The sequence below is a fragment of the Pongo pygmaeus genome, chromosome 15, assembly GCF_028885625.2.
Source record: "Pongo pygmaeus isolate AG05252 chromosome 15, NHGRI_mPonPyg2-v2.0_pri, whole genome shotgun sequence".
Taxonomy (NCBI): Eukaryota; Metazoa; Chordata; class Mammalia; order Primates; family Hominidae; genus Pongo; species Pongo pygmaeus.
Window position 1 is genome coordinate 53,055,959 of NC_072388.2, and position 26,058 is coordinate 53,082,016.

The window sequence follows — 26,058 nt, forward strand, 5'->3', positions numbered from 1 at the left end:
AAAAAAATCACCTCCCAACCCTATGGACCACGCTGACATCCTGCCATCAGAAAGCAAAACTGTCCAGCGTCCCCCAAGGCCTAGGGCCGCCTTCTTACTCTTCCGCCCCGCCTCCGCCCCCTGCACTCTCCTAACTGGCGGGAGGCGGGCGCCCTCCCAGCCAATCAACGTCCCACAGGGCCCGCCTCCCGCGCGTCTTTCAAAGGTCTTCTAGGAACCAATCAGCGATTACAGGCCCAGTCTTCGGCCACCCAAAGGCGGAGTAAGAAACCAGGAGCGGATCTGATTGGTTGCTGGAAGACGCCGCGCCCACCTCACAGGAGGACGAACCAGTGAGCTAAGCTGCGGGGCGCGGGCTCGGCCGGGGCACCGGTGAGTCGCCGCCGCTGCAGAGGGAGGCGGCACTGGTCTCGACGTGGGGCGGCCAGCGATGAAGCCGGTGAGTCGGACGTGCTGGGGCTTGGAGGAGCGAGGCGGCAGGGACGCAGGCGGTCCCGGGGACCCGATCCTGGGCCGGAGGGCAGCCCTAGCCTGGTAGCAGTGCGACTTGCGCCGTAACCGTCCTGCGGGTCAGGGAGGTGACTCTGCCCCGCACGGGCACGAGAGACGAAGGAGCAGGGTCGGTGGCCGACGAAGGAAAGACGGACATTCGCTGTGCACCTGCTGTGGGCTGTCACCTGTCCCCTGCGGGGTCTCATAAGCCTCCCAACCGCCCAGCCAAAGAGGGCCGAGCCTCGTTGTACCGAGGAAACCGAGCCGAGGAGCTTGAGTGTCAGCGATGAGTGGGCGCGATACCCCAGCCCCGAAGGGTGCCCAGGCGCTGCCTGCGCCCACAGGGCCTGGGGAAACCTTGAGTACGAATGCCACCCCGCAGCTTGTGGGCGACACCACCGCTGTCACCATGCCCCAGGGCCACCTGGCAATGCTGCTGTTTTCCCGTGACGTTCAGAATCACAGGGCCTGGGGAAGCAGAAACGTCCGGCTCTGTTAGGATTAATAAACCTGGTGAATGTGCCACACGAATTTGAAATATGAATCATCAAAGCTGCTTTAAAGAAAAAACAGATGCAGGCAAGGAGCTGAAGATCCCCCAACTAACCCATATTTCCTACTGCCCGGCTTGACAACCTACTGGAAGCCTTTCCTTTGGGTGCAGTTGATTATAATACTTCAGATAGAGCCAAAGCAACAGAAATCCATAGCCTAGCGCCGGGTGGTGGCTCACGCCTGTAATCCCAACACTTTGGGAGGCCAAGGCAGGCGGATCACTTGAGGCCAGGAGTTGGAGACAAGCCTAGCCAACAAGGTGAAACCCCATCTCTACTAAAAATACAAACATTAGCTGAGCGTGGTAGTGCACGCCTGTAATCCCAGCTACTCGGGAGGCTGAGCCACGCGAATATCTTGAACCCAAGAGGCAGAGGTTGCAGTGAGCTGATATCACACCACTGCCCTCCAGCCTGGGCGACAGAGCAAAACCCTGTCTCGAGATAAAAGAAAGAAAGAAAAAAAAATCCATAGCCTAAATTAGCCGTCCTGTGATCTTCTAGTACCAAGACTGTTATAGAATATAGCTTCAGAGCTAGAAAGGGCATTAGGTGGTTACACTTGCTAATCCCTATGTTGCCATGTGGAGGGACATCAGCTGTCCTTCACTCCTGGCCTCTTTCTCCACCTGTCCCCATTGAGTTATCTGATCCCCGAGTTTGGAAGGAACTGAACACCAGTATCTCAACTTCTTCTTTCCTTCTTTCTTGGGATCTACCTACCTGCCTGCCTGCAGAAGGTGCTTTCTGGTCCACTCTGTGGCACACAGGAGCCCCAGACTGTCCATGGCCACCTGTGACTGGGTGGATACATTTGTCTAATTCTGGGGTGAACAAGGGGCAAGCCCACATGGCAACAGCTTTAAGCTGCATACTCCATTTGATATTCAATAATAAAACTCCATTTCCTTATCTTTCAGTTGGTTTCAACTAGGGAGTGAGAAAAGGGTATGGGTTTTATTCTGTTTTGTTTTTTTCTTTTTCTTTTGATTCCTTAAAATTTCAACAAGGAGTGTAGAAGTCTTCCATGTCAAAATGCTGCAGGATTAAGTTCCAACTGCTTAGATCAGCATACAAAGTCTATCTCAATCTCTCTAGTCTAGTGATTCATAAAGTTGCAGGCAGGTTATTTCACCTACACCACCCCCACCAAACTACTAGGCCATGTGGGGATGTTTTTTGAGAAAAGGGGTGGGCAAAACTACTTCTTCATCTCCTCTACTCCATCTCTATTTTGATATCATAGTTCCTCAATACACAAGCCCTTGGCTTAACTTCTTTCCTTTCTTTTTTCTTCTTTTTTTTTTTTTTTTTTTTTTTTTTGGCAGAGTCACGCCCTGTCAGCCAGGCTGGAGTGCAGTGGTGTGTTCCTGGCTCACTGCAACCTCTGCCTCCTGGGTTCAAGGGATTCTCCTGCCTCAGCCTCCCGAGTAGCTGGGATTACAGGCATGTGCCACCATGCCCGGTTAATTTTTGTATTTTTGGTAGAGCCAGGTTTTGCCATGTTAGCCAGGCTGGTCTCAAACTCCTGACCTCAGGTGATCTGCCCACCTTCACCTCCCAGAGTGCTGAGATTTACAGGCATGAGCCACTGCACCCTCCCTTTCCTATCTTCTTAAAAACCTGCTCTTCCTTCAAAACCCAGCTAAAGCATTTCCTCTGTGAAGCCTTCTCCAGCTCCCTACATGGTCACTCTCTTCTCTGTTCCACAGTGTATAGTTCTGCTTCCATTTCAGCACTTACATAATACCTTTCTTCTGTAATCTATGCACACATCTGTCTCTCCAGCCATACTGAAGGCAGGCAATAGATCTTTTGCATCTCCAGTGTTTGGCAAATGAAGGTGACCAAGAAATATTTGTGAATGAATAAATCTCCTCACATTATAATTGAGGAAAATTGAGATCCAGAATCAACTGAAGTGGCTTGTAAGAGAGTATGCAGTAAGTGGCAGAACCAAGATCAGAAGCCAGATTTCTTGGTTCCCAATCCAACTCTCTTTCCACTATGCAGTGCTATAATTATTAATAGGAAGGTAAATAGCAGTCATTTATTATTAATATTGCTGATCTCATTCTGGATTGATGGCTGAATACATTGCAAATATGAATTCAGTGTGTGTTTAGACAAGGATTAGCTATCCTAAAACTACAAAAAAATTCTTTACAGTTATTTAACATAACATTTCTTTTGAAGCCCAGTTCAATACAAACAAGTGAGTTTGACTCATCAGATGAAGAGCCTATTGAAGATGAACAGACTCCAATTCAGATATCATGGTATGTTAGCATTTCTGATCAATGATGAGCTAAAATCACAATCTACATCATAAATGTAAATTTAGTTACATCATAATCTTAGTAGAATGTAGTTCACATATTGAAAATGTTAAGGGATTATCCCCCTCTAATTATATAATTCTAATCATTAAGGGATCTTCTAACTCCATGATTCATTTATTATCTATAATATAGAATAAGACCCTTTTTTTTTTGGCCCTTCTACTAACTTAGTAGAAGCAAGTAAGTAGGAAATAGAGGTAGGATTGAAATAATCTCCCGTTTAGTATCAAAATCTACTTATTCTTTTATGACAAAAGAATAGTATACCAAATATGAGATGAGATATTTAATCATTTCTCATTAAATCAAATCCTAGGTAATACTTAGAAGTAATGTCACAGTAATGCGTCTATCAACAGACTCTGTTTAAGATAGAAGCCACATCAATGCAATAACAAAAAGTTTCTACATAAAATCAGCCTTTTAATCTTGGCAAGTGACTTATGGTTATACCGGATTCTTTACAATGAGCAATCAAATGCTTTCTCTCATCACTGCAAATATAATTGTCTTCTTAAGAAAGCACTATCCCTACTGTCAGAAGAGAAAGAGAGTCCTAAAGGTCTTTTGTCCTGCCATCAAATAGCATTACCTTCCATTTCCACTTAAAACTCCCATTTAAACACAAAAATTCATCTAATTTTCAAAGTCAGGTGGTATTTAGATGATGCCTCCTGTTTTCCTTTAAATCATCTTCTGACATGCAGACAAGGTGAGCCTCTGTCCCTGAGTACTGCAAACTGGGAATATGATTTCTTCACATTATTTCTTTTTAACCAAAAACCTGTGGTTTTCATCATATGAAATTATATCTGTTAAGGAAGTTCTATAAAAAAAATCTTAAAATACTAATGTAGAATAAATGCTGGGGAGAAAATTGTCAGATAGTCATTTTCCAATTCATTTTCCTAAATCACTAATACAAATTATCTCGGGTAATATACCACAGGATAACATAAGTACACCATATACTACCTGTTGGCAATCTAGGCATTATTATCTTTAAGGTAAATTTAAATTAACTTGGTTTTTTGTTTTCTTGTTTTTTGTAGAGACAGGATTTCACCATGTTGCCCAGGCTGGTCTTGAACTCCTAGACTCAAACAGCCTGCCTGCCTTGGCCTCTCTAAGTGCTGGGATCATAGGCATGAGCCACTGCACCCAGCCTAACTTGTCATTTTTAAGACTTAAATAATAACAAAGCAAATAAGTCCCTGTTTTAAAACTTTGTCTTTCTGTTTTTTTTTGTGACCAACATATTGATATTTAACTGTGAATTCTTACTTTGTGACTACTATAAAACTTTAACACAACTTTATTTGGTGGCAAGCACCCATATTGATTAAACTGAATTTCCATTTATAACTTTTTTAAAAACTTAACCAAACATGATAAATTTTTCTTCTTTTCAGGCTATCTTTGTCACGAGTGAATTGTTCTCAGTTTCTCGGTTTATGTGCTCTTCCAGGTGGGTAACACAATAATGGGCTTCCTATCAATATGTATATATTTTTTAATATATTTTTATTGCAGTAGCTTTTGGGGGAACAGGTGGTGTTTGGTTACATGAATAAGTTCTTTGGTGGCAATTTCTGAAATTTTGGTTGCACCCATCACCAGAGCAGTATACAGTGTACCCAATGTGAAGTCTTTTATCCTTCATCCCCCTCCCACCTGTTCCCCACCAGCCCCTGAAGTCCAATGTATCATTCTTATGCCTTTGTGTCCTCAAAGTTTACCTCCTGTTTATGAGTGAGAACATATGATGTTTGGTTTTCCAATCCTGAGTTACTTCACTTACAATAATAGTCTCCAGTGACCGGGTGCAGTCATTCACACCCGTAATCCCAGCACTTTGGGAGGTTGAGGTGGGCAGATCACGAGGTCAGAAGATCGAGACCATCCTGGACAATATGGTGAAACCCCGTCTCTACTAAAAATACAAAAATTAGTTGGGCATGGTGGCACGTGCCTATATTCCCAGCTACTTGGGAGGCTGAGGTAGGAGAATTGCTTTGACAGGAGGCAGAGGTTGCAGTGAGCCGAGATCGCACCACTGCACTCCAGCCTGGCAACAGAGTGAGACTGTCTCAAAAAAAAAAAAAAAAAAAAAAAGAATAATAGTCTCCAGTTCCACCCAGGTTGCTGTGAGTGCCATTTTGTTCCTTTTCATGGCTGAGTAGTATTCCATGGCATGTCTGTGCATGTGTGTGTGTGTGTGTGTGTGTGTATGTATATCTCACATTTTCTTTTTTTATTATACTTTACAACCCCACTTTTTGATGGGGATGTTTGTTTTTTTCTTGTAAATTTGTTTAAGTTCCTTGTAGATTCTGGATATTAGACCTTTGTCAGATGGATAGATGGCAAAAATTTTCTACCATTCCGTAGGCTGCCTATTCACTCTGATGATAGTTTCTTTTGCTGTGCAGAAGCTCTTTAGTTTAATTAAATCCCATGTGTCAATTTTGGCTTTTGTTGCAATTGCCTTTGGTGTTTTAGTCATGAAGTCTTTGCCTATGCCTATGTCCTGAATGGTATTGCCTAGGTTTTCTTCTATGGTTTTTAGAGTTTTAGGTCTTAGGTTTAAGTCTTTAATCCATCCTAAATTAATTTGTGTATAAGGTGTAAGGAAGGGGTCCAGTTTCAGTTTTCTACATATGGCTAGCCAGTTTTCCCAACACCATTTATTAAATAGGGAATCCTTTCCTAATTGCTTGTTTTTGTCAGTTTTGTCAAATATCAGATGGTTATAGATGTATGGTGTTATTTCTGAGGCCTCTGTTCTGTTCCATTGGTCTATAGACCTATTTTGGTATGTGTACCATGCTGTTTTTGTTACTATAGCCTTGTAGTATAGTTTGAAGTCAGGTAGCGTGATGCCTCCAGCGTTGTTCTTTTTACTTAGGATTGTCTTGACTATATGGGCTCTTTTTTTGTTCCATACGAAATTTAAAGTAGTTTCTTCTAATTCTGTGAAGACAGTCAATGGTAGCTTGATGGGGATAGCATTGAATCTATAAATTACTTTGGGCAGTATGGCCATTTTCATGATATTGATTCTTCCTATCCATGAGCATGGAATGTTTTTCCATTTGTGTCCTCTCATATTTCCTTGAGCAGTGGTTTGTAGTTCTCCTTAAAGAAGTCCTTCACATACCTTGTAAGTTTTACTCCTAGGTATTTTATTCTCTTTGTAGCAATTGTGAATGGGAGTTCACTCATGATTTGGCTCTCCGTTTGTCTGTTATTGGTGTATAGGAATGCTTGTGATTTTTGCACATTGATTTTGTATTCTGAGACTTTGCTGAAGTTGCTTATCAGCTTTGGGATGAGACAATGAGGTTTCTAAATATACAATCATGTCATCTGTAAAAAGAGACAATTTGACTTCCTCTCTTCCTATTTGAATACTCTTTATTTCTTTCTCTTGCCTGATTCCCCTGGCCAGAACTTCCAATACTCTGTTAAATAGGAGGGGTGTGAGAGGGCATTCTTGTCTTGTGACGGTTTTCAAAGGGAATGCTTCCAGCTTTTGCCCATTCAGTATGATATTGGCTGTGGGTTTGTCATAAATAACTCTTACTGTTTTCAGATACGTTCCATCAATACCTAGTTTATTGAGTGTTTTTAGCATGAAGCGGTGTTGAATTTTATCAAAGGCCTTTTCCAGATCTACTGAGATAATCATGTGGTTTTTGTCACTGATTCTGTTTATGTGATGGATTACATTTAATGATTTACATATGTTGAACCAACCTTGCATCCCAGGGATGAAGCTGACTTGATCGTGGTGGATAAGCTTTTTAATGTGCTGCTGGATTCAGTTTGCCAGTATTTTATTGAGGATTTTCGCATCGATGTTCATCAAGGATATTGACCTGAAATTTTCCTTTTTGTTGTGTCTCTGCCAGGTTTTGGTATCAGGATGATGCTGGCCTCATAAAATGCGTTAGGGAGGATTCCCTCTTTTTCTATTGTTTGGAATAGTTTCAGAAGGAATGGTACCAGCTCCTCTTTGCACCTCTGGTAGAATTCAGCTGTGAATCCATCTGGTCCTGGGCTTTTTTTGGTTGGTAGGCTATTAATTACTGCCTCAATTTCAGAACTTGTTATTGGTCTATTCACGGATTCGACTTCTTCCTGGTTTAGTCTTGGGAGGGTGTATGTGTCCAGGAATTTATCCATTTCTTCTAGATTTCTAGTTTTTTTGTCTAGAGGTGTTTATAGTATTCTCTGATGGTAGTTCGTATTTCTGTGGGTTCAGTGGTGATATCCCCTTTATCATTTTTTATTGTGTCTATTTGATTCTTCTCTCTGGCTAGTGGTCTATCTATTTCGTTAATCATTTCAAAAAAACCAGCTCCTAGATTCATTGATTTTTTGAAGGGCTTTTTATGTCTCTATCTCCTTCAGTTCTGCTCTGATCTTAGTTAGTTCTTTTTTTTTTTTTTTTCTTGAGACAGAGTCTCGCTCTGTCACCCAGGCTACAGTGCAATGGCACAATCTCGGCTCACTGCAAGCTCCACCTCCCGGGTTCATGCCATTCTCCTGCTTCAGCCTCCCTAGTAGCTGGGACTACAGGTACCTGCCACCACACCCAGCTAATGTTTTTTGTATTTTTAGTAGAGACGGGGTTTCACCATGTTAGCCAGGATGGTCTCAATCTCCTGATCTCGTGATCCACCCGCCTTGGCCTCCCAAGGTGCTGGGATTATAGGCATGAGCCACCGCACCCGGCTTGATCTTAGTTATTTCTTGTCTTCTGCTAGCTTTTGAATTTGTTTGCTCTTGCTTCTCTAGTTCTTTCAATTGTGATGTTAGGGTGTCGATTTTAGATCTTTCCCACTTTCTCATGTGGGCATTTAGTGCTATAAATTTCCCTCTAAACACTGCAGATTCTGGTACATTGTGTCTCTGTTCTCATTGGTTTCAAATAACTTCTTTTTTTCTGCCTTAATTTACCAGTATTCAGGAGCAGGTTGTTCAGTTTCCATGTAGTTGTGCAGTTTTGAGTGAGTTTCTTAATCCTGAATTCTAATTTGATTGCACTGTGGTCTGAGGGACTGTTTGTTATGATTTCTGTTCTTTTGCATTTGCTGAGTAGTGTTTTACTTCCAATTATGTGGTCAATTTTAGAATAAGTGTGATGTGGTGCTGAGAAGAATGTATATTCTGATGATTTGGGGTGAAGAGTTCTGTAGATGTCAATTAGGTCTGCTTGGTCCAGAGCTGAGTTCAAGTTCTGGATATCCTTGTTAATTTTCTGTCTCGCTGATCTGTCTAATATTGACAGTGGGGTGTTAAAGTCTCCCACTATTATTGTGTGGGAATCTAAGTCTCTTTGTAGGTCTCTAAGAACTTGCTTTATGAACCTGGGTGCTTTTATATTGGGTGCATATGTATTTAGGATAGTTAGCTCTTCTTTTGCATTGATCCCTTTACCATTATGTAATCCCCTTCTTTTTCTTTTTTTATCTTTGTTGGTTTAAAGTCTGTTTTATCAAAAACTAGAATTGCAACCCTTGCTTTTTTTTGCTTTCCATTTGTTTGGTAAATATTTCTCCATCCCTTTATTTTGAGCCTATGTGTGTCTTTGCACGTGAGATGGGTCTCCTGAATACAGCACACGAATGGGTCTTGACTCTTTATCCAATTTGCCAGTCTGTGTCTTTTAATTGGGGCATTTAGCCCATTTACATTTAAGGTCAATATTGTTATGTGTGAATTTGATCCTGTCATTATGATGCTAGCTGGTTATTTTGCCCATTAGTTGATGCAGTTTCTTCATAGCGCCGATGGTCTTTGCATTTTGGTATGTTTTTGCAGTGGTTCATACCAGTTGTTCCTTTCCAGGTTCAGTGCTTCCTTCAGGAGCTCTTGTAAGGCAGGCCTGGTGGGGACAAAATCCCTCAGCATGTGCTTGTCTGTAAAGGATTTTATTTCTCCTTCACTTAGGAAGCTTAGTTTGGCTGGATATGAAATTCTGGGTTGAAAATTATTTTCTTTAAGAATGTTGAATATTGGCCCCCACTCTCTTCTGGCTTGTAGGGTTTCTGCAGAGAGATCTGCTGTTAATCTGATGGGCTTCCTTTTGTGGGTAACCCAACCTTTCTCTCTGGCTGCCCTTAACATTTTTTTCCTTCATTTCAACCTTGGTGACTCTGATGATTATGTGTGTTGGGGTTGCTCTTCTCGTGGAGTATCTTTGTGGTGTCCTCTATATTTCCTGAATTTGAATGTTGGCCTGTCTTTCTAGGCTGGGGAAGTTCTCCTGGATAATATCCTGAAGTGTGTTTTCCAACTTGGTTCCATTCTCCCCATCACTTTCAGGTACACCAGTCAAACATAGGTTTGGTTGACTCATATAGTCCCATATTTTTGGAGGCCTTGTTCATTCCTTTTAATTCTTTTTTCTCTAATTTTGTCTTCACACTTTATTTCATTAAGCTGGTCTCCAATCTCTGATATCCTTTCTTCTGCTTGATCGGTTCAGCTATTGATACTTGTGTATGCATCATGAAGTTCTCCTGCTGTGTTTTTCAGCTCCATCAGGTCATTTATGTTCTTCTCTAAACTGGTTATTATAGTTAGCAGTTCCTCTAACCTTTTATCAAGTTTCTTAGTTTCCTTGCATTGGGTTAGAACATGCTCCTTTAACTTGGAGGAGTTTGTTATTACCCACCTTCTGAAGCCTACTTCTGTCAGTTCATCAAACTCATTCTCTGTCCAGTTTTGTTCCCTTGCTGGCGAGGAGTTGTGATCCTTTGGAGAAGAAGAGGTGTTCTGGTTTTTGGAATTCTCAGCCTTTTTGCTCTGGTTTTTCCTCATCTTCGTGGATTTATCTACGTTTGGTCTTTGATGTTGGTGACTTTTGAATGGGGGTTTCTGTGTGGGCGTCCTTTTTGTTGATGTTGATGCTGTTGCTTTCTGTTTGTTAGTTTTCCTTGTAACAGTCAGGCCCCTCTTCTGCAGGTCTGCTGGAGTTTGCTCGAGGTCCACTCCAGACTCTGTTTTCCTGGGTATCACCAGTGGAGGCTGCAGAACAGCAAAGATTGCTGCCTGCTCCTTCCTCTGGAAGTTTCGTCCCAGAGGGGCACCTGCCAGATGCCAGCTGGAGCTCTCCTGTACGAAGTGTCTGTCGACCCCTGCTGGGAGGTGTCTCCCCATTAGGAGGCACGGGGTTCAGGGACCCACTTGAGGAGGCAGTCTGTCCCTTAGCAAATCTCGAGCACTGTGCTGGGAGATCTGTTGCTCTCTTCAGAGCCAGCAGGCAGGAATGTTTAAGTCTGCTGAAGCTGTGCCCACAGCCATCCCTTCCACCAGGTGCTCTCTCCTAGGGAGAAGGGAGTTTATCTATAAACCCCTGACTGAAGCTGCTGCCTTTCTTTCAGAAATGCCCTGCCCAGAGTGGAGGAATCTAGAGAGGCAGTCTGGCTACTGTGGCTTTTCCACACTGTGGTGGGTTCCGTACCCAGTTCAAACTTCCGGCTGGCTTTGTTTACACTGTGAGGGGAAAACTGCCCACTCAAGCCTCAATAATGGTGGACACCCCTCCCCCCACCAAGCTGGAACATCCCAGGTTGACTTCAGACTGCTGTGCTGGCAGTGAGAATTTCCAGCCAGTGGATCTTAGCTTGTTGGGCTCCATTGGGGGTGGGATCCACAGAGCAAGACCACTCAGCTCCCTGGCTTCAGCCCCCTTTCCAGGGGAGTGAATGGTTCTGTCTTGCTGGCATTCCAAGTACCACTCAGTTGGAAATGCAGAAATCACCTGTCTTCTTTCTGCCTTGGTCTCGCTGGGAGCTGCAGACCAGAGCTGTTCCTATTTGGCCATCTTGCCCGGGAATCTCACATTTTCTTTATCTACTCATTAACTGATGGGCATTTGGGCTGGTTTTACATTTTTGCAGTTGGAAATTATGTTGCTATAAACATGTGTGTGCAAGTTATCTTTTTCATATAATGACTTCTTTTCCTCTGGGTATATACCTAGTAGTAGGATTGCTGGTCAAATGGCAGTTCTACTTTTAGTTCTTTAAGGTATCTCCACACTGTTTTCCATAGTGGTTGTACTAGTTTACATTTCCACCAGCAGTGTAAAAGTGTTCCCTTTTCACCACATCCATGCCAACAATATATTTAGAACAAGTATTTGGTCAACTAACACATCATTCTCTATACTTGGCAATAAGTAAATTTCACAGACCATCAGCACTGGGGAACACACTTTGCGAAGCCCTCATGGTGGACTATAGTTAAAGGAACATAGATCTACCTTTCAGCCCTTCCAGATCTGCAGTCACAGCCCTACACTTGTGCTTTGCCAATCTTAATAAAGCTTAAATCCTGGAGTACAAATGAGGCTGAGGACTACAACCAGGTACTTGTTACAGAAGAAACACAGAATACAGAATCCTTGATTAGGATGAATCCCTGTAATTATATTCCTAGAAATATAAGAAACTGAAATTCATATTCAAAATATAATTGAAACATATAAATGATTATGTGAAATGACTTTATAAAGTAGCTATATAAGTGTTTAAACATACCTGTTAACATATGACGAAAAACTGACTTTTTTACTTGCTTTATTATTACTTATAGGTTGTAAATTTAAAGATGTTAGAAGAAATGTCCAAAAAGATACAGGTAGGTGTAATATCACACAACCACACTCATGGGTTTTTTAAATAAATAGCACTGAAAATCTCTCTGTCAAAAAGAACAAATCATAGTTTATTTTTAATATAGCAATAAATTTTCAATATTTTATAAAGTTTCAAACTATAGACTTATTCTGATATGTAAAGAGGTATTTGTGAAGACCATCATTTATCTAACCATGGAGTTGCTTTTCACTGATTGTTGTGTAGTTATATTATACATATAAACTACATTTGAGGTTAGAATGTAGAAGTTGGCAGGAAAAAAGTATGTAAATAGAAAACTGACATATTGCTCCCCCCAAGTCTTTACTATTCCTTGCAGACTTGACTGTGGTAGCAGAAATTAAACATGAGCTGGAAACTCCAAGTTAGCAGTGAAATTGTGAATCCTGGATGGAAAATTTTGAGAGCCAGCATCTAGATGGAAAAGACAGAATGGGAACTGGTTGTTGCATGCTCAAGGATCTTCATACCATTATAGCCACTAGTCTAATAATCCTCATAATCTGCTCCAATTTGGAATTTACATATTGCATGACACTAACAAATGTGGATTTTCAAAAGATTTTATTCTGATTGGCCTGGAATGTCTCAAACCTACTAGTCCTACCAATATCCTTATAGTATGGCAAATTAAAACGTATATATTGCTTGATTCTAACCAGTATAGATTTTCTGAATCTTAAAAACTTTTCGTGGTTATTCTGGAACATCAGTTTGCTAATGTACTTTTAAAAATTTATTCCTGGTCAGGTGCAGTGGTTCACACCTGTAATCCCAGCACTTTGGTAGGCCGAAGCAGGTTGATCGCTTGAGCTCAGGAGTTCGAGACCAGCCTGGGCAACAAGGCAAAACCCTGTCTCTGCAAAAAATACAAAAATTAACTGGGCATGATGGCACGTGCTTGTAGTCCCAGCAACTTGGGAGGCTGAGGTGGGAGGATCGCTTGAGCCCAGGAGGTCAAAGCTGCAGTGAGCTGAGATGGTGCCGAGACCACAAGGTCTTGCTCTGTCACCCAGGCTGGAGTGCAATGAGCTGAGATTGCATTACTGCACTCCAACCTGGTGGCAGAGCAAGACCCTGCCTCAAAAAAAAAAAAAAAAGTATTCCTTACCTACCAAAAAAAGACTTAAAGACGCTAATAGATAGTTGACCCTTGTAGTATTTATAAAAATTTTCTGCTTTAGACACACCCACCATGCTAGGAAATTTCTATTTGGAGAACATTTAGATCATAAGCAAAATATATGTAATTTAAATCATTGGTTCAAAGTCAGTCTTGTACATTTTGGAATGTCATATTCATTTAGCATTTTCTATAAAAACGATTTCCAATTTTTTTCAAAAAAATTTTTTTTCTGCAATGAAATCTTAAATGGAATCCAGTACATAAAACAGGTCAATATGTTTGATTGGAGACCTAGACTCTCCCTGCAGCAGTTCCTGAGATACTTTCTTAGCCCTTTCTCAGAAAGTTGGAAAATCACTGGATAATAAAAATTACCAAATGTGTACAAGAGGCAAATAGATGTACAGTACCGTACATCTCAGGGATTAGTTCATGAGAAGGTACTTTGTACTTAAATAGGTAAATGTCCTTGGATTTAAGGGGCAGGGAGAGGGCTGGAGTTGGGAGCACTTATATCATCCAGAGTTGTTTATTTTAAACCAAATGCTCAATAGTTAATATTGCCATAAAGAAGTCCCAGTGTATAGAATGCCTATAGTATTCGTATCATTATAATGAGAATAGCTAGGTCATATAAGTTTAATACAGGTAATGTTTTATTTACTGGCGACCTAGTCTATAAAATTAAATACACAAGGATGCATTACAGTGCAGATATGAGGGAGAATACTAGCACTCTGACACCATGGCCATGCTGGAGATTTTATATACAATACTCAGAGTCAAGCAAACAGCTAAGTGATGAAGTAGCAGACATGGTTGATTTTGTGAGAAAAAGAAAAAAAGTGCTATCATCCTTAATTGAACATAGATCTATCATACCTTAATTGATAGCACTTTTCTTCTTTTTCTCACAAAATCAACCATATTTGCTACTCACTTTTAAGTGTTTTAAGAGTTATTTTATGCCAGGCATGGTGGCTTATGCCTGTAATCCCAGCACTTTGGGAGGCTGAGGCGGGCAGATCACCTGAGGTCGGGAGTTCAAGACCAGCCAGACCAACATGGTGAAACCCGTCTCTACTAAAAATACAAAATTAGCGGGGTGTGGTGGCACATGCTTGTAATCCCAGCTACTTGGGAGGCTGAGGCAGGAGAATCACTTGAACCTGGGAGGCAGAGGTTGCAGTGAGCCGAGATCGTGCCATTGCACTCCGGCCTGGCGACAGAGCAAGACTCCATCTCAAAAAAAAATTTAAAAAAAAAAAAGTTATTTTAAAGCAGTATTTATTGCAAAAAAAATTTTTTTTGCAAGAACAGCAATTGACTTATTTTGAAATTCAGTAAAAGGCATTTTGACTTGTAATATGAGGTTTAATTCTAGACACCTTTTGATTCAGACATATCAATAGGCACTTCAGATTTATAAATTGTCATTTGGTATTCGTTTGGCTTAAGAAACTTAACTTCATATTCTCCCTCTTGATGGTATTTAAATGTGTGATGTTTTCTATGTGTGTGTGTCTGTGTATCCTGGTCTATTGGCAGAAGAACTAAAGAGCTGTGGTATACAAGACATATTTGTTTTCTGCACCAGAGGGGAACTGTCAAAATATAGAGTCCCAAACCTTCTGGATCTCTACCAGCAATGTGGAATTATCACCCATCATCATCCAATCGCAGATGGAGGGACTCCTGACATAGCCAGCTGCTGTGAAATAATGGAAGAGCTTACAATCTGCCTTAAAAATTACCGAAAAACCTTAATACAGTACGTTCTTCTTTTCTCCATACACTATGTGAGAAATGTCTCAGTCAAAATGATTTCTGGAATTATGGTAGCCCTATTCAGTTATTACCTACTTCATAGTTTGTTGTAAGGATTAAAAGGTAATAATGCACTAGAAAAGCACTGGCACAATGTCTGGTACAGGGTAAGTAGTCAAATATGTGCTGTTATTACTTTTCAAGAGTAGGGATAATAAATGAGTAGATTTGGAAATTATTAGAACAAGGTTACAAGCTTTTTTTTTTATTTCTTTCCTTTAGTCTTAGACCTTTAGTTGCAATTTTGGGACCCACCTTTCTCCTCCTAACCATCACCGCCTCACTTATTAGCTTTTCAATTGCTTAGTTGCTTTCAATAGCAAGAAAATCTATTTTTTGGCCAGGTGCAGTGGCTCACGCCTGTCATCCCAGCATTTTGGGAGGCTGTCGTGGGTGGCTCACTTGAGCTCAGGAGTTCGAAACCAGCCTGGGCAACATGGCAAAACCCCATCTCTGCAAAAAATATACAAAAGAACATGCCAGGCGTGGTGGTACGTGCCTGTAGTCCCAGCTACTCAGGAGGCTGAGGTGGGGGGACTGCTTGAGCCTGGGAGACAGAGGTTGCAGTGAGCCAAGGTGACAGTACTGCACTCCAGCCTGGGTGACAGGGAGACCCCATCTAAAAAAAAAAATAAAGAAAGAAAGTCGACTTTTTCAAAATTAGCTACCAAAAAAGTGACCTCTAAATAATAAGCAATCCTAAAAATATGACTTGAAAATTACATTTGATGATATGACTCTGCTAACAGATTGAAAGAGGGCCTCTCATTGTGTGTCAGTGGCTATAAAAACACAAGCTGCTGGTGTGAAAGTTTAAAACAAAATAAGATGGGTAAGGAAAGGGGACAAACTGAGGAGGAAAGAAAAGCAGCTTGGAGGAAGGCCGGAGAGAGTGGCAGTGGGCAGTAGATAGTAGCATGGCAAAGATTCAAAGGGGCGATGTGGATAATAAACAAGAGATGCTCTGCCAGAAGTGAAACACACAAAGCAACAGAAAGCCAGCCATGGGCAGGAAACTGGCCTTTGCTGTGCATAATATACATTTCATATTCTAATAACCTGCTTAATCCTTTCTGGAATAAGGTAGGGTATTAAATAGTTTACGACCTCAAAAGCCCCAAGTTCCTTAAGGGCATTGCTTTGAGCTAGAAGTATAGAAATTATATCAAATAGCCATGAGGTTCTCAGGGCACCTAGTGATAGGACAAGCCCAGCCAACTTCTCCCCTTAAACCTATAGCCCAGGGGCCTCATGCCAACAGTGCCAGTTCTGAAGGCAAACCAACTAGTACTAGGGTCTTTGGGGACACACACCTGTTTGTGGCCAAACTGAACTCTGACATACAGAGAAATATAGTTTGCAGAATATGCAGTAAAGAACTAGAAGCCATTCTACATCGTATTGTTTCCCATCTTCCTCTATGGAAAAGCATAGTCACTTAACCAGTACTAATTATAAAAGCTAAATTTCAAATAGATCCAGTTGTTGATGTGAAAGTTTCTGATACATATAGGTAAAATAGTATTAGATAGTTAAATGTAGCTGGGGAAAAATATTTTCCAACATAGGGCCCTATTTTTCAAACCATTTTGAGATCTTTTTTTCTTTTTTCAAATAAATTTTTGAAAGCAGCCTCTACTGAAAAGTTTCCAGAAATCAAACTAGCTCTGTTCAGTGAAGTGAAGCTTAACAAATTCTACTCTAGCTGGTTCTGGCAACCCAAATGCTCTGATGTTTGTGCAGAGTACAAACAGGATAGACAGTAGATGGGTGACTTTGCATATGCTGAATGTTTCAGTCTCCCATAAAATAAAGCATCTGACAACTGGAATTTTTCATTGTCCTAGAGCTTTCGAAGGTGTCCTACAGTAACTAGTTTATTTTCTATCCATTCTGCCATCTTTGAGGACCCACACTTCTAGACAGCTATAGAGCTTATCCTTCAGCAACAGGATCTGGTAAACCTTTTTCACTGTCCTGTTGTCTACCAGTGCTGTCTCACTGGTTCTGCCTGGACATTTGCAGCCCTTTATAAAATCAGTGAACAACACTGCTTGCCTACTGTATTTTGTAGTTTCTTGGGGCTATTGTAACAAAGTACCACAAACCAGGTAGCTGAAAACAGCAGAAATTTCTTCTTTCCCATTTCTAGAGGATGTAAGTCCAAAATTAAGTTGAGAGCAGAGTCATGCCCCCTGAGACTGAGGAGAGTCCTTCCGTGCCTCTTCCTAGCTTCTGGTGGTGGCTGTCAATCAGTGGCAGGCCTTGGCTTGCAGCCAAATCCCTCCAGTCTGCCTCTGTCATCACACGCTTCCTTGTGTGTCTGTGTCTTGGCATGGTGTTGTCCTCGTGTAAGGACACTAGTCATCTAGGATGAGGGCCCGCTCTACTTCGTCTTAACTTGAATATACCTGCAAAGACTCAAATTCTGAATAAGGTCCCACTCACAGGTACAGGATAAGGACTTCAGCATGTCTTTTAAGGGGGACATAATTCAACCAGTAACACCTACCATGTACCACATGCTGAGACTACCAAAGGAGGCACAGTCCCCACCTTCGAGGAACCTATAACTAACACTACCATTTAAGTGCAATAAGACAGGAGAGGCAGCACACAGGAAAATGATCCTTTCTGTAGGAGCACAAAGGCATTTTAGGAAATGAAATTTGAGGTTTTAAAAGATGAGTAGGAGTTCATTAAATAGAAGAGAAAAGATGAAAATAGCAAAAGGTATAAAATAGTATTAATCTTGCAAAAAGACACTGAAGTGTTCTATCTTGATCTTTTTTTTTTTTTTTAATAAGGCAGTTGTCTCTCTCTGTCACCCAGGCTGGAGTGCAGTGGCACTGTCATAGCTCACTGTAGCCTTGAACTCCCAGGCTCGAGCGATCCTCCCACCTCAGGCTCCCGAGTAGCTAGGACTTCAGGTGTGCGCCACTGTGCCAGGCTTTTTTTTTTTTTTTTTTTTTTTTTTTTTGGAGAGACAGGGTCTCACTTTATTGCCAAAGCTGGTCTTAAACTACTGGACTCAAGCAGTCCTCCTACCTTGGCCTCCCAAAGTACTGGGATTATAGGCCTGAGCCATCATGCCCAGCCTCTACCTTTATATGGCAGATCCAGATCTCTGAAACAGGCCCATGTCTGGAACACTTTGTGGAAAGCAAGTTCATGAGTAAGACTAGGGGTCAGTACCTATTCGGTCCTCTATTTCACATCCTAAGGCAAAATATATATCTACAGCTTTACCTATAATACAATACAGTAATTGATGTCCATAATGATAAGTCATCTACACTAAATTAGGCTCAGTATACCCTCTAAGTACATTAGGAAGCATGTAATACATTTTTTAGGATCTTTGAAAATGATTTAAATGAATAGTTTTGCTACTGAGGGTTAATCTCCATTTTTCTGGAAAATCCAGTTATACAAAACTGCTAATTTCTTTACAGTGCTAGATAACAGCAGCTAATGTTCATTTACTTCTTACTCTGCGCAAAGCTGTGTTCTAAGTCCTTGGCAAATGCTCACTCATTTGTGAGCCTCATTTAATCCTCACTCTGGTGTACGTACTATTGCTGTCACCATTTTAAAGGTGAAAAGGCTGAGTCCCAGAGAGATTAAATAACTTGCTTAGCTTTACACATCTAATAAGTGGCAGAGCCAGGACTCAAGCCCAGGCAGTGGTGCTCCAGAGCCCATGCTACAGACTTCGGTGATACCCTATCACTGGACTCCTTTAGATACATGAATGGTTATTATCTACATGGCATTTGTCCGGTAACCACTCAGATTTTGTTTAGACAGAGGAATAATCAAAGTGACAGTTGGTAAAAGTCTGATTTCTATCTATTGGTAACATGCTCCATTTCTCAGATGTGGATCTTGAAGCCTAAAGAGGTCATTAAAAAGACTCTGCCTATCTTGATGCTTAGAGGCGTTCAGAATTCCTCCCAACAAAGAAATAAGCACACCTTGCTCTCAGTTGATTAAACCAAAAATATTTATTAATCTTCGTGTGCAAGGCACTGTGCTAGGCATTAGAGTTGTAAATAGAAGGCAGAAAGAGCAAGTCTTTAGTTGTAACTAGGGATGGAATGAAATGTACAAACTTCAAAACTGTATTTCCCTTTCAGCTGCTATGGAGGACTTGGGAGATCTTGTCTTGGTAAGAAATATATTTCTATTATTTTTTTAACCGCAAAATAGACAAACTTCTGTTTCCAGACTGTATGTTCATTTTGTATTAAAATGGAACCAACCAAAATATAAGTTTGCTAAGACTCAAAAGATTACTTAAGGCCCTAAACATGGTGTTCCCTGGAAAGCTTGGGTGGGAGTGGGAGGTATTATCAGCATTGTTCTGGAGGATTCTGGCAAAACATCATTTACAAGTCTTAACACCTGCATTCTTATTTTTTAACATTTTTTGATGTTCTTCCTATGTAGGTGTTATAATACAGTAACTTCCAAATAGTTTCCATAAGTAACTATTTATGAATACCAAAGTTAATTACTATATATTAATTTAAAAATTTTTTAAATGTACTAGGAAAAACAAAAAGAGTTCATGAAATGCCACACTGGAGTAGTAGTTATTTTTTTAGTGTTGGATGATATCAAAATTGAAAGCTTTTGTGTTTCAAAGAATACTATCAAAATGACAAGACAACCCATAGAATAGGAAAAAATATTTGCAATCTATATATTTGATAAGGGATTTGTATCCAGAATATAAAAAGAACTCTTACAACTCAGCAATAAAGATAGGCCAGGCGTCGTGGCTTATGCCTGTAATTTCAGCACTTTGGGAGGCCAAGGCAGAAAGATCACCTGAGTTTAGGAGTTTGAGAACAGCATGAGCAACATGGTGAAACCCTATCTCTACAAGAAATACAAAAATTAGCCAGGCATAGTGGTGCATGCCTGTAGTCCCAGCTCCTTGTGGGACTGAGGCTGGAGGACTGCCTGGGCCCAGGAGGTCAAGGCACCAGTGAACCACGTTTACGCCACTGCACTCCAGCCTAGATGACAAAGTGAGATCCTCTCTCTCTCAAAAAAAAAAAATAATAATAATAATAAACAACACAATTGAAAAATGGGCAAAGTATCCGAATAAACCTTTCTACAGGCAAGATACGCATATAGTCAATAAGCACACGAAAAGATGCTCAACATCATTAATCATCAGGAAATGCAAATCAGAACCACAGTGGATACCACTTGACACCAATTAGGAAGGGTATTATAAAAAACATGAGAAATAACAAGTATTGGCAAGGATGTAGAGAAATTCGAACCCTCATGCACTGTTGGTGGGAATGTAAAATGGTGCAGCTGCTTTGGAAAATAGTCTGGCAGTAGTTCCTCAAACAGGTAAACATTAACATATGACTCAGCAATTTCACTCCAAAGTATATACCCAAAAACTTGTATACAAATGTTTGTAGCAGCATTAATCATAATAGCCAAAAAATGGAAACAGCCTAAATGTACATCAGTTGATGAACGGATAAACACAATGTGGCATATCCATACAATGGAATATTATTTGATCATAAAAAGGAATTAAATACAGACATATGCTACAATATGTATGAACCCTGAACACATTATAAGAGAAGGCAGACACACACACAAAAATATTGTATGTTTCCATTTATGTCATTGCTTAGAATAGGCAGATCTACAGAGACAAAGTACACTAGTGGTTGCCTATGGCAGGGGTTGATGGGGAATAGAGGATGATAGCAAAAGGGTACACTTCTTTCTGAGGTGATGAAGTGCTTTAAAATTGACTGTGGTGATGGTTGCACATATCTGTGAATATACTAAAATCACTGAATGGATGAACACTTTAAATGGATGAAAGAATGAAGCCAGTGTTAAACTTTAATTCAACCATATGGTGATTTAAGATCATAATTTAACTGTCAAAAACACACACTAAAAGTCTCAGTCTTTTAATTCATTTGGAACAATTACACCAGTCTTCTGTATCAACAGAAGTCTTATTAAATATAAAATCCTCTACCCTGTCACTAGTTATTTAATAACATATTATTTTTCTGTCATGTTCCATTAGTAGCTGCTTGTCTCCTACTATACCTGTCTGACACAATATCACCAGAGCAAGCCATAGACAGCCTGCGAGACTTAAGAGGATCCGGGGCAATACAGACCATCAAGGTGAGGAGGTGGGCGGTGCTTGCTTGGTTGTGGTTGGGGTCGCTGTTACAAATACAGATTCATATGTAAGCAAAAGGGCAGTGAAATGAAAATCCAAAGCACTCTGTTATTCAAATACCACTTGCTTATGCTTTTAGTTTTTAAAAATTTACACGTAAATATAATCCAGGTAGTCTAAAAAAGCACACAGTATTTCAAACAAAATAATGAAAATTTGAACTTCCTGGTTTACTTTTCCAGGATCTACCTACTGCTCAGTTTTTGCCCCAGTCAGTTTTGGGAATGGATCCTCTCACCGAGAACAATGAGATGGTTATTATTAATATAAACTTGGTAGGTTCTTGGGTAGATTCTTGGCCAAAAAAAATCTATGGAAGATCCTATTATATCACCAAAACATTTAATAAAGACAGATGAATGACTATAATACAAAAAATGGAAAGCAGTGCTAATTATCCTTTGCGGTGGATAACTGGGGACATCTTCCACATGTACATTCCCCTAACACTTCAAAACACTGCACTAGCAATGCCAAGGATATTGTATTAATCATGTTACTGAAAACATTCTGCAGATTTCACTTCACTTTGTAGATCTGTAAAGCTAATGTGCCTTCCTTTCGGAAGCGTGCCCTCTCAGCATTAGAATCCGCTCATCAGAGGAGTGGGCACCAAAGAATCCTGGCCGTTAGGCAGCTCCCTAGACTTGAGAGCCCATCTTCCCAGGGTTGGAGGTCTAATCCAGTGTCATTAACAGTGAATTATCATAATTACTGACAAATTCACCAAGCAACCTGATTCTTAGGGTTTAAATAAGGTCATTAACGGGACAATCCATACAGGATCCACTCCACTGTACACGTCTGAAACAGACAACTCTCCTTATGTTAAAATCAAACGATGCGGCCAGGAGCGGTGGCTCATGCCTATATCCTAGCACTTTGAGAGGCTGAGCTGGGTGGATCACTTAAGGCCAGGGGTTGGAGACCAGCCTGGCCAACATAACGAAACCTTGTCCCTACTAAAAATACAAAAATTAGCCAGGGTGGTTTTGTGTGCCTGTAGTCCCAGCTACTTGGGAGCCTGAGGCACAAGAATCGCTTGAACCTGGGAGGCAGAGGTTGCAGTGAGCCGAGATCACACCACTGCACTCCAGCCTGGGCGACAAAGCGAGACCCTGTCTCAAAAAAAAAATCAAATGATGCTTCAAATCCAAAAAGTTCGCCTCTCTTCTCTTGAAAACAAAATACATGGCCATGGCCAGATGTATATATGAATATCCGTAAGTTTTACATCTTTAACATTGCAGATAATTAAGCCTATATTACTACAGACTGTCAGTTTATCACCTCAGCATTCTGTGGCAAACAGGCTTGCTGGTGTTAGCAATGCAGTTTCCACATCTCAATAAGGATATGAAATGAGATGATTGGCAGAGTAAGAATATCTTCTGGGAAGCTATTAAAACTCCAAATAAATTATTTAAAGCTTTTATTTTGCTTATCTGCTGAGATTAGCAATACGGTTTGTTTTTAAAAAATATTGTCTATGAAAATTATCCCTAGTGCATTATGTCATCACAAAAAGCAGAAGACTAGGGCTTCTGTAAATTGAGAAATGGATTTTGTCAAATATACCAGTTACTTGCTACAGAAAGTGCTCTGTCCTTCTTACCAGAGGGGAAAAATGTAAGCAAAAATAATGCCATTATATACTGTTTTAATCTTATTTGGTCCTGTAAGTAGAGAGAAAGGATTTTAGACTTAAAACATATCCATCTATATTTCATTTCACCTTCTGATTTTGAGAGACTTGTAGAACAATAGTTTTTCACACTACTATATGGCTTTACTAAAAGATAAAACTCCCCCATGATGCAAATGCTTCCTTACCCAAAAAGATGTAGAATTGTGCTTAGCAAGTATTTTTTTTTTATTCCTGATACCTGCTAATATTGTGCCCACACTGAAAACTAGTTTTCTACAGTGTATTCCAATGTATCTTTACTTTTTTCAGCAATACAATTATCTTCATGAGTTTCGGGACAAATTAGCTGCACATCTATCATCAAGAGATTCACAATCAAGATCTGTATCAAGATAAAGGAATTCAAATAGCATATATATGACCATGTCTGAAATGTCAGTTCTCTAGCATAATTTGTACTGAAATGAAACCACCAGTGTTATCAACTTGAATGTAAATGTACATGTGCAGATATTCCTAAAGTTTTATTGACAAAACTCACTGTGTCTCTTTCATTTCTTATAGGAATAGGAAAATTGGTATGCAATTTTCCTTTTAGAAATGAACTGGTTGTTCTGGTATATTTTACCTGGAGGTAATGCTGAAAACATGCATTTGGAAAAATATTTGACTGCCTATTTTTAATACTTAGTACTGCACTTTTACTTCATTTTACTGTAACCACTGGGTAGCATATGACAAAGTAATAAGTATGAGAATTGGTATGAGTGCCCAAACTTACTTTTAAATGTCTCCCTCCCCATCTATTCCTCCCAAAACTTCTTCCACTTTTGACTTCATAGACCTACGGAATTGAAAAGGATCCTGTGAGTCTTCCACTCGCCCCCTCCCAGTACTGGATCAGCCCCAAGGGTGTTTATTCACTATCTGCTGGAACATTTTCAGAGACGAGGAATTCACAGGTTCAGACAGCTGCTCCACCTTTTTTCCGCCCTAGGAACTACACAGAATGAGCTTAATCCTTTCACATTTATTTCATAAAGAATTTAGCTACAGATTAACAATTTCCAACTCTCTCACTCTTTCACTTCCCCCATACTATGAAACCTATCTTTTTTCATCTTTAAATTCAACTTTGAGTTACCCAAAACAGTCATTTGGGCTGTAGACAAGGATCACACACAATGTGTCAAACAGACACACTTGTTTTAACAGTCAGTGGTTTCAGTAGGGCGTACAGTAGTCACATGGCTCTCTTGGCTACTGGTAATTACAAGTGTGAACCAATGGCCATTTGGCAGTGACCACCAGGTTGCAGACTCATAGGCACTTCCACAAAAGACAAAGTTTCACCACATCAAAATTTCATTTTTAAATAATTATTCAATGACTGGCTGGGCATGGTGGCTCACGCCTGTAATCCCAGCACGTTGGGAGACCAAGGTGAGCAAATCGCTTTAGGTCAGGGGTTTGAGACCAGCCTGGCCAACATGATGAAACCCCATCTCTACTAAAAATACAAAAATTAGCCAGGTGTGGTGGTGCACGCCTGTAATCCCAGCTACTTGGGAGGCTGAAGCAGGAGAATCGCTGGAACCTGGTGGGGCAGAGGCTGCAGTCAGCCAAACCCAGGGTACAGAGGTTGCAGTGAGCCGAGATCACACCACTGCACTCCAGCCTGGAGGACAGAGAGACTCCGTCTCAAAAAAAAAAAAAAAAATCATACAATGACTAAACATCTTATTTTGTCTCACACTACTCTTCTTGCTGCTGCTGAACTGCTTGAATTTCATTACAAAATACTGCAAAACAATGACCAGCCCTGTTTGGGAATTTCAGAGCACTATTATATATTGTAATATAAAATCAATATATTAATAGAATCATCCCTTGGTATCCTCAGAGGATTGGTTACAGGACCCCCCCACCCCACCCCCAACAGCAAAATCCATGGATGCTCAAGTCCCTGATATAAAATGGCATAGTATTTGTATACTTTAAATCATCTCTAGTTACTTATAATACCTAATACAATGTAAATGATGTGTAGTTATTATACTGTATTGGTTTTATTTGTATATTTATTTTTCAAAGTTTTAATCTGCGGTTGAGTCAGCGGATTTAGAACCCATAGATACAGACGGCTGACTGTACTTTTATACATAACGCTGCTTCTAGAACTTTTAACATTTTATGAGGATACTAAGGAAGGTAGGAGGATCACATATCCCAGCAGTATCTAAATGGTTAACCTAGGGATTTCATTTTCTCATATAATTAATACCAAAAGTTATAGCAAAAAAGGCTTTTTTTTTTTTTTGAGATGGAGTCTCGCTCTGTTGCCCAGGCTGGAGTGCAGTGGTGCGATCTTGGCTCACTGTAACCTCCGCCTCCTGGGTTCAAGCGATTCTCCTTCCTGTCTCCCGAGTACTGGGACTACAGGTGCGTACCACCATGCCCGGCTAATTTTTCGTATTTTTAGTAGAGGCGGAGTTTCACCGTGTTAGCCAGGATGGTCTCAATCTCCTGAGGTTGTGATCTGCCCGCCTAGGCCTCCCAAAGTGCTGGGATTACAGGCATGGGCCCCCGTGCCCGGCCCAAGAAAGGCATGTTTTTTAAGTACACACTGTAATAACAGATTGGCCTTCTTCATGATTTTTGTATTATAACCATATACAATTTAAAAATCACAATTTCTATTAAACTTTAGACAGTCATTGATATTTACATTAGCCAATCTTTTACAGACAGTCCCCAATCTACAATGGTTCAACTAGGGATTTCTCAACTTTACAATGGTATGAAAGAAATATGTATTCAGTAGAAACTACAGTTCAAGTATTCACACAACCATTCTGTTTTCACTTTAAGTACAGTATAATATTTGAGATATTCAACACCTTATTATAAAATAGGCTTTGTGTTAGATTATTTTGCCAAACTGTAGGCTGATGTAAATGTTATGAGTACGTTTAAGGTTGGCTAAGCTATGATGCTTGGTAGGTTAGGTGCATTAAATGCATTTGCAACTTAGATTTTCAACTTACGACGTCCGGAGATAATTCCATTGCAAGTTGAGAAGCATATATATTATCATTCTCCTAACATAAATACGTAACTTATTCACGAATACTTAGAAAATTG

The 26,058-nt window shown here is 40.4% G+C and overlaps 1 protein-coding gene across 1 annotated transcript; it reads left to right on the forward strand.

Moving 5' to 3' along the window:
• Window positions 1–311: 311 nt before the first annotated feature.
• CDKN3 (cyclin dependent kinase inhibitor 3) lies at window positions 312–23,450 on the forward strand. Its single transcript, XM_054449145.2, has 8 exons — window positions 312–439; window positions 3,243–3,325; window positions 4,801–4,856; window positions 11,999–12,043; window positions 14,738–14,960; window positions 19,156–19,187; window positions 21,105–21,208; window positions 23,224–23,450. Exons 1-8 carry the CDS (start codon window positions 431–433, stop codon window positions 23,308–23,310), a joined length of 639 nt encoding a protein of 212 aa, XP_054305120.1. The 5' UTR covers window positions 312–430; the 3' UTR covers window positions 23,311–23,450.
• The last annotated feature ends 2,608 nt before the right edge of the window (window positions 23,451–26,058 follow it).

Coding starts and splice junctions, on each gene's coding strand:
- CDKN3 (XM_054449145.2), top strand. Junction 14,961..19,155: donor TACCGAAAAACCTTAATACA/GTACGTTCTTCT, acceptor TTTCCCTTTCAG/CTGCTATGGAGGACTTGGGA. Junction 21,209..23,223: donor GGGCAATACAGACCATCAAG/GTGAGGAGGTGG, acceptor TACTTTTTTCAG/CAATACAATTATCTTCATGA.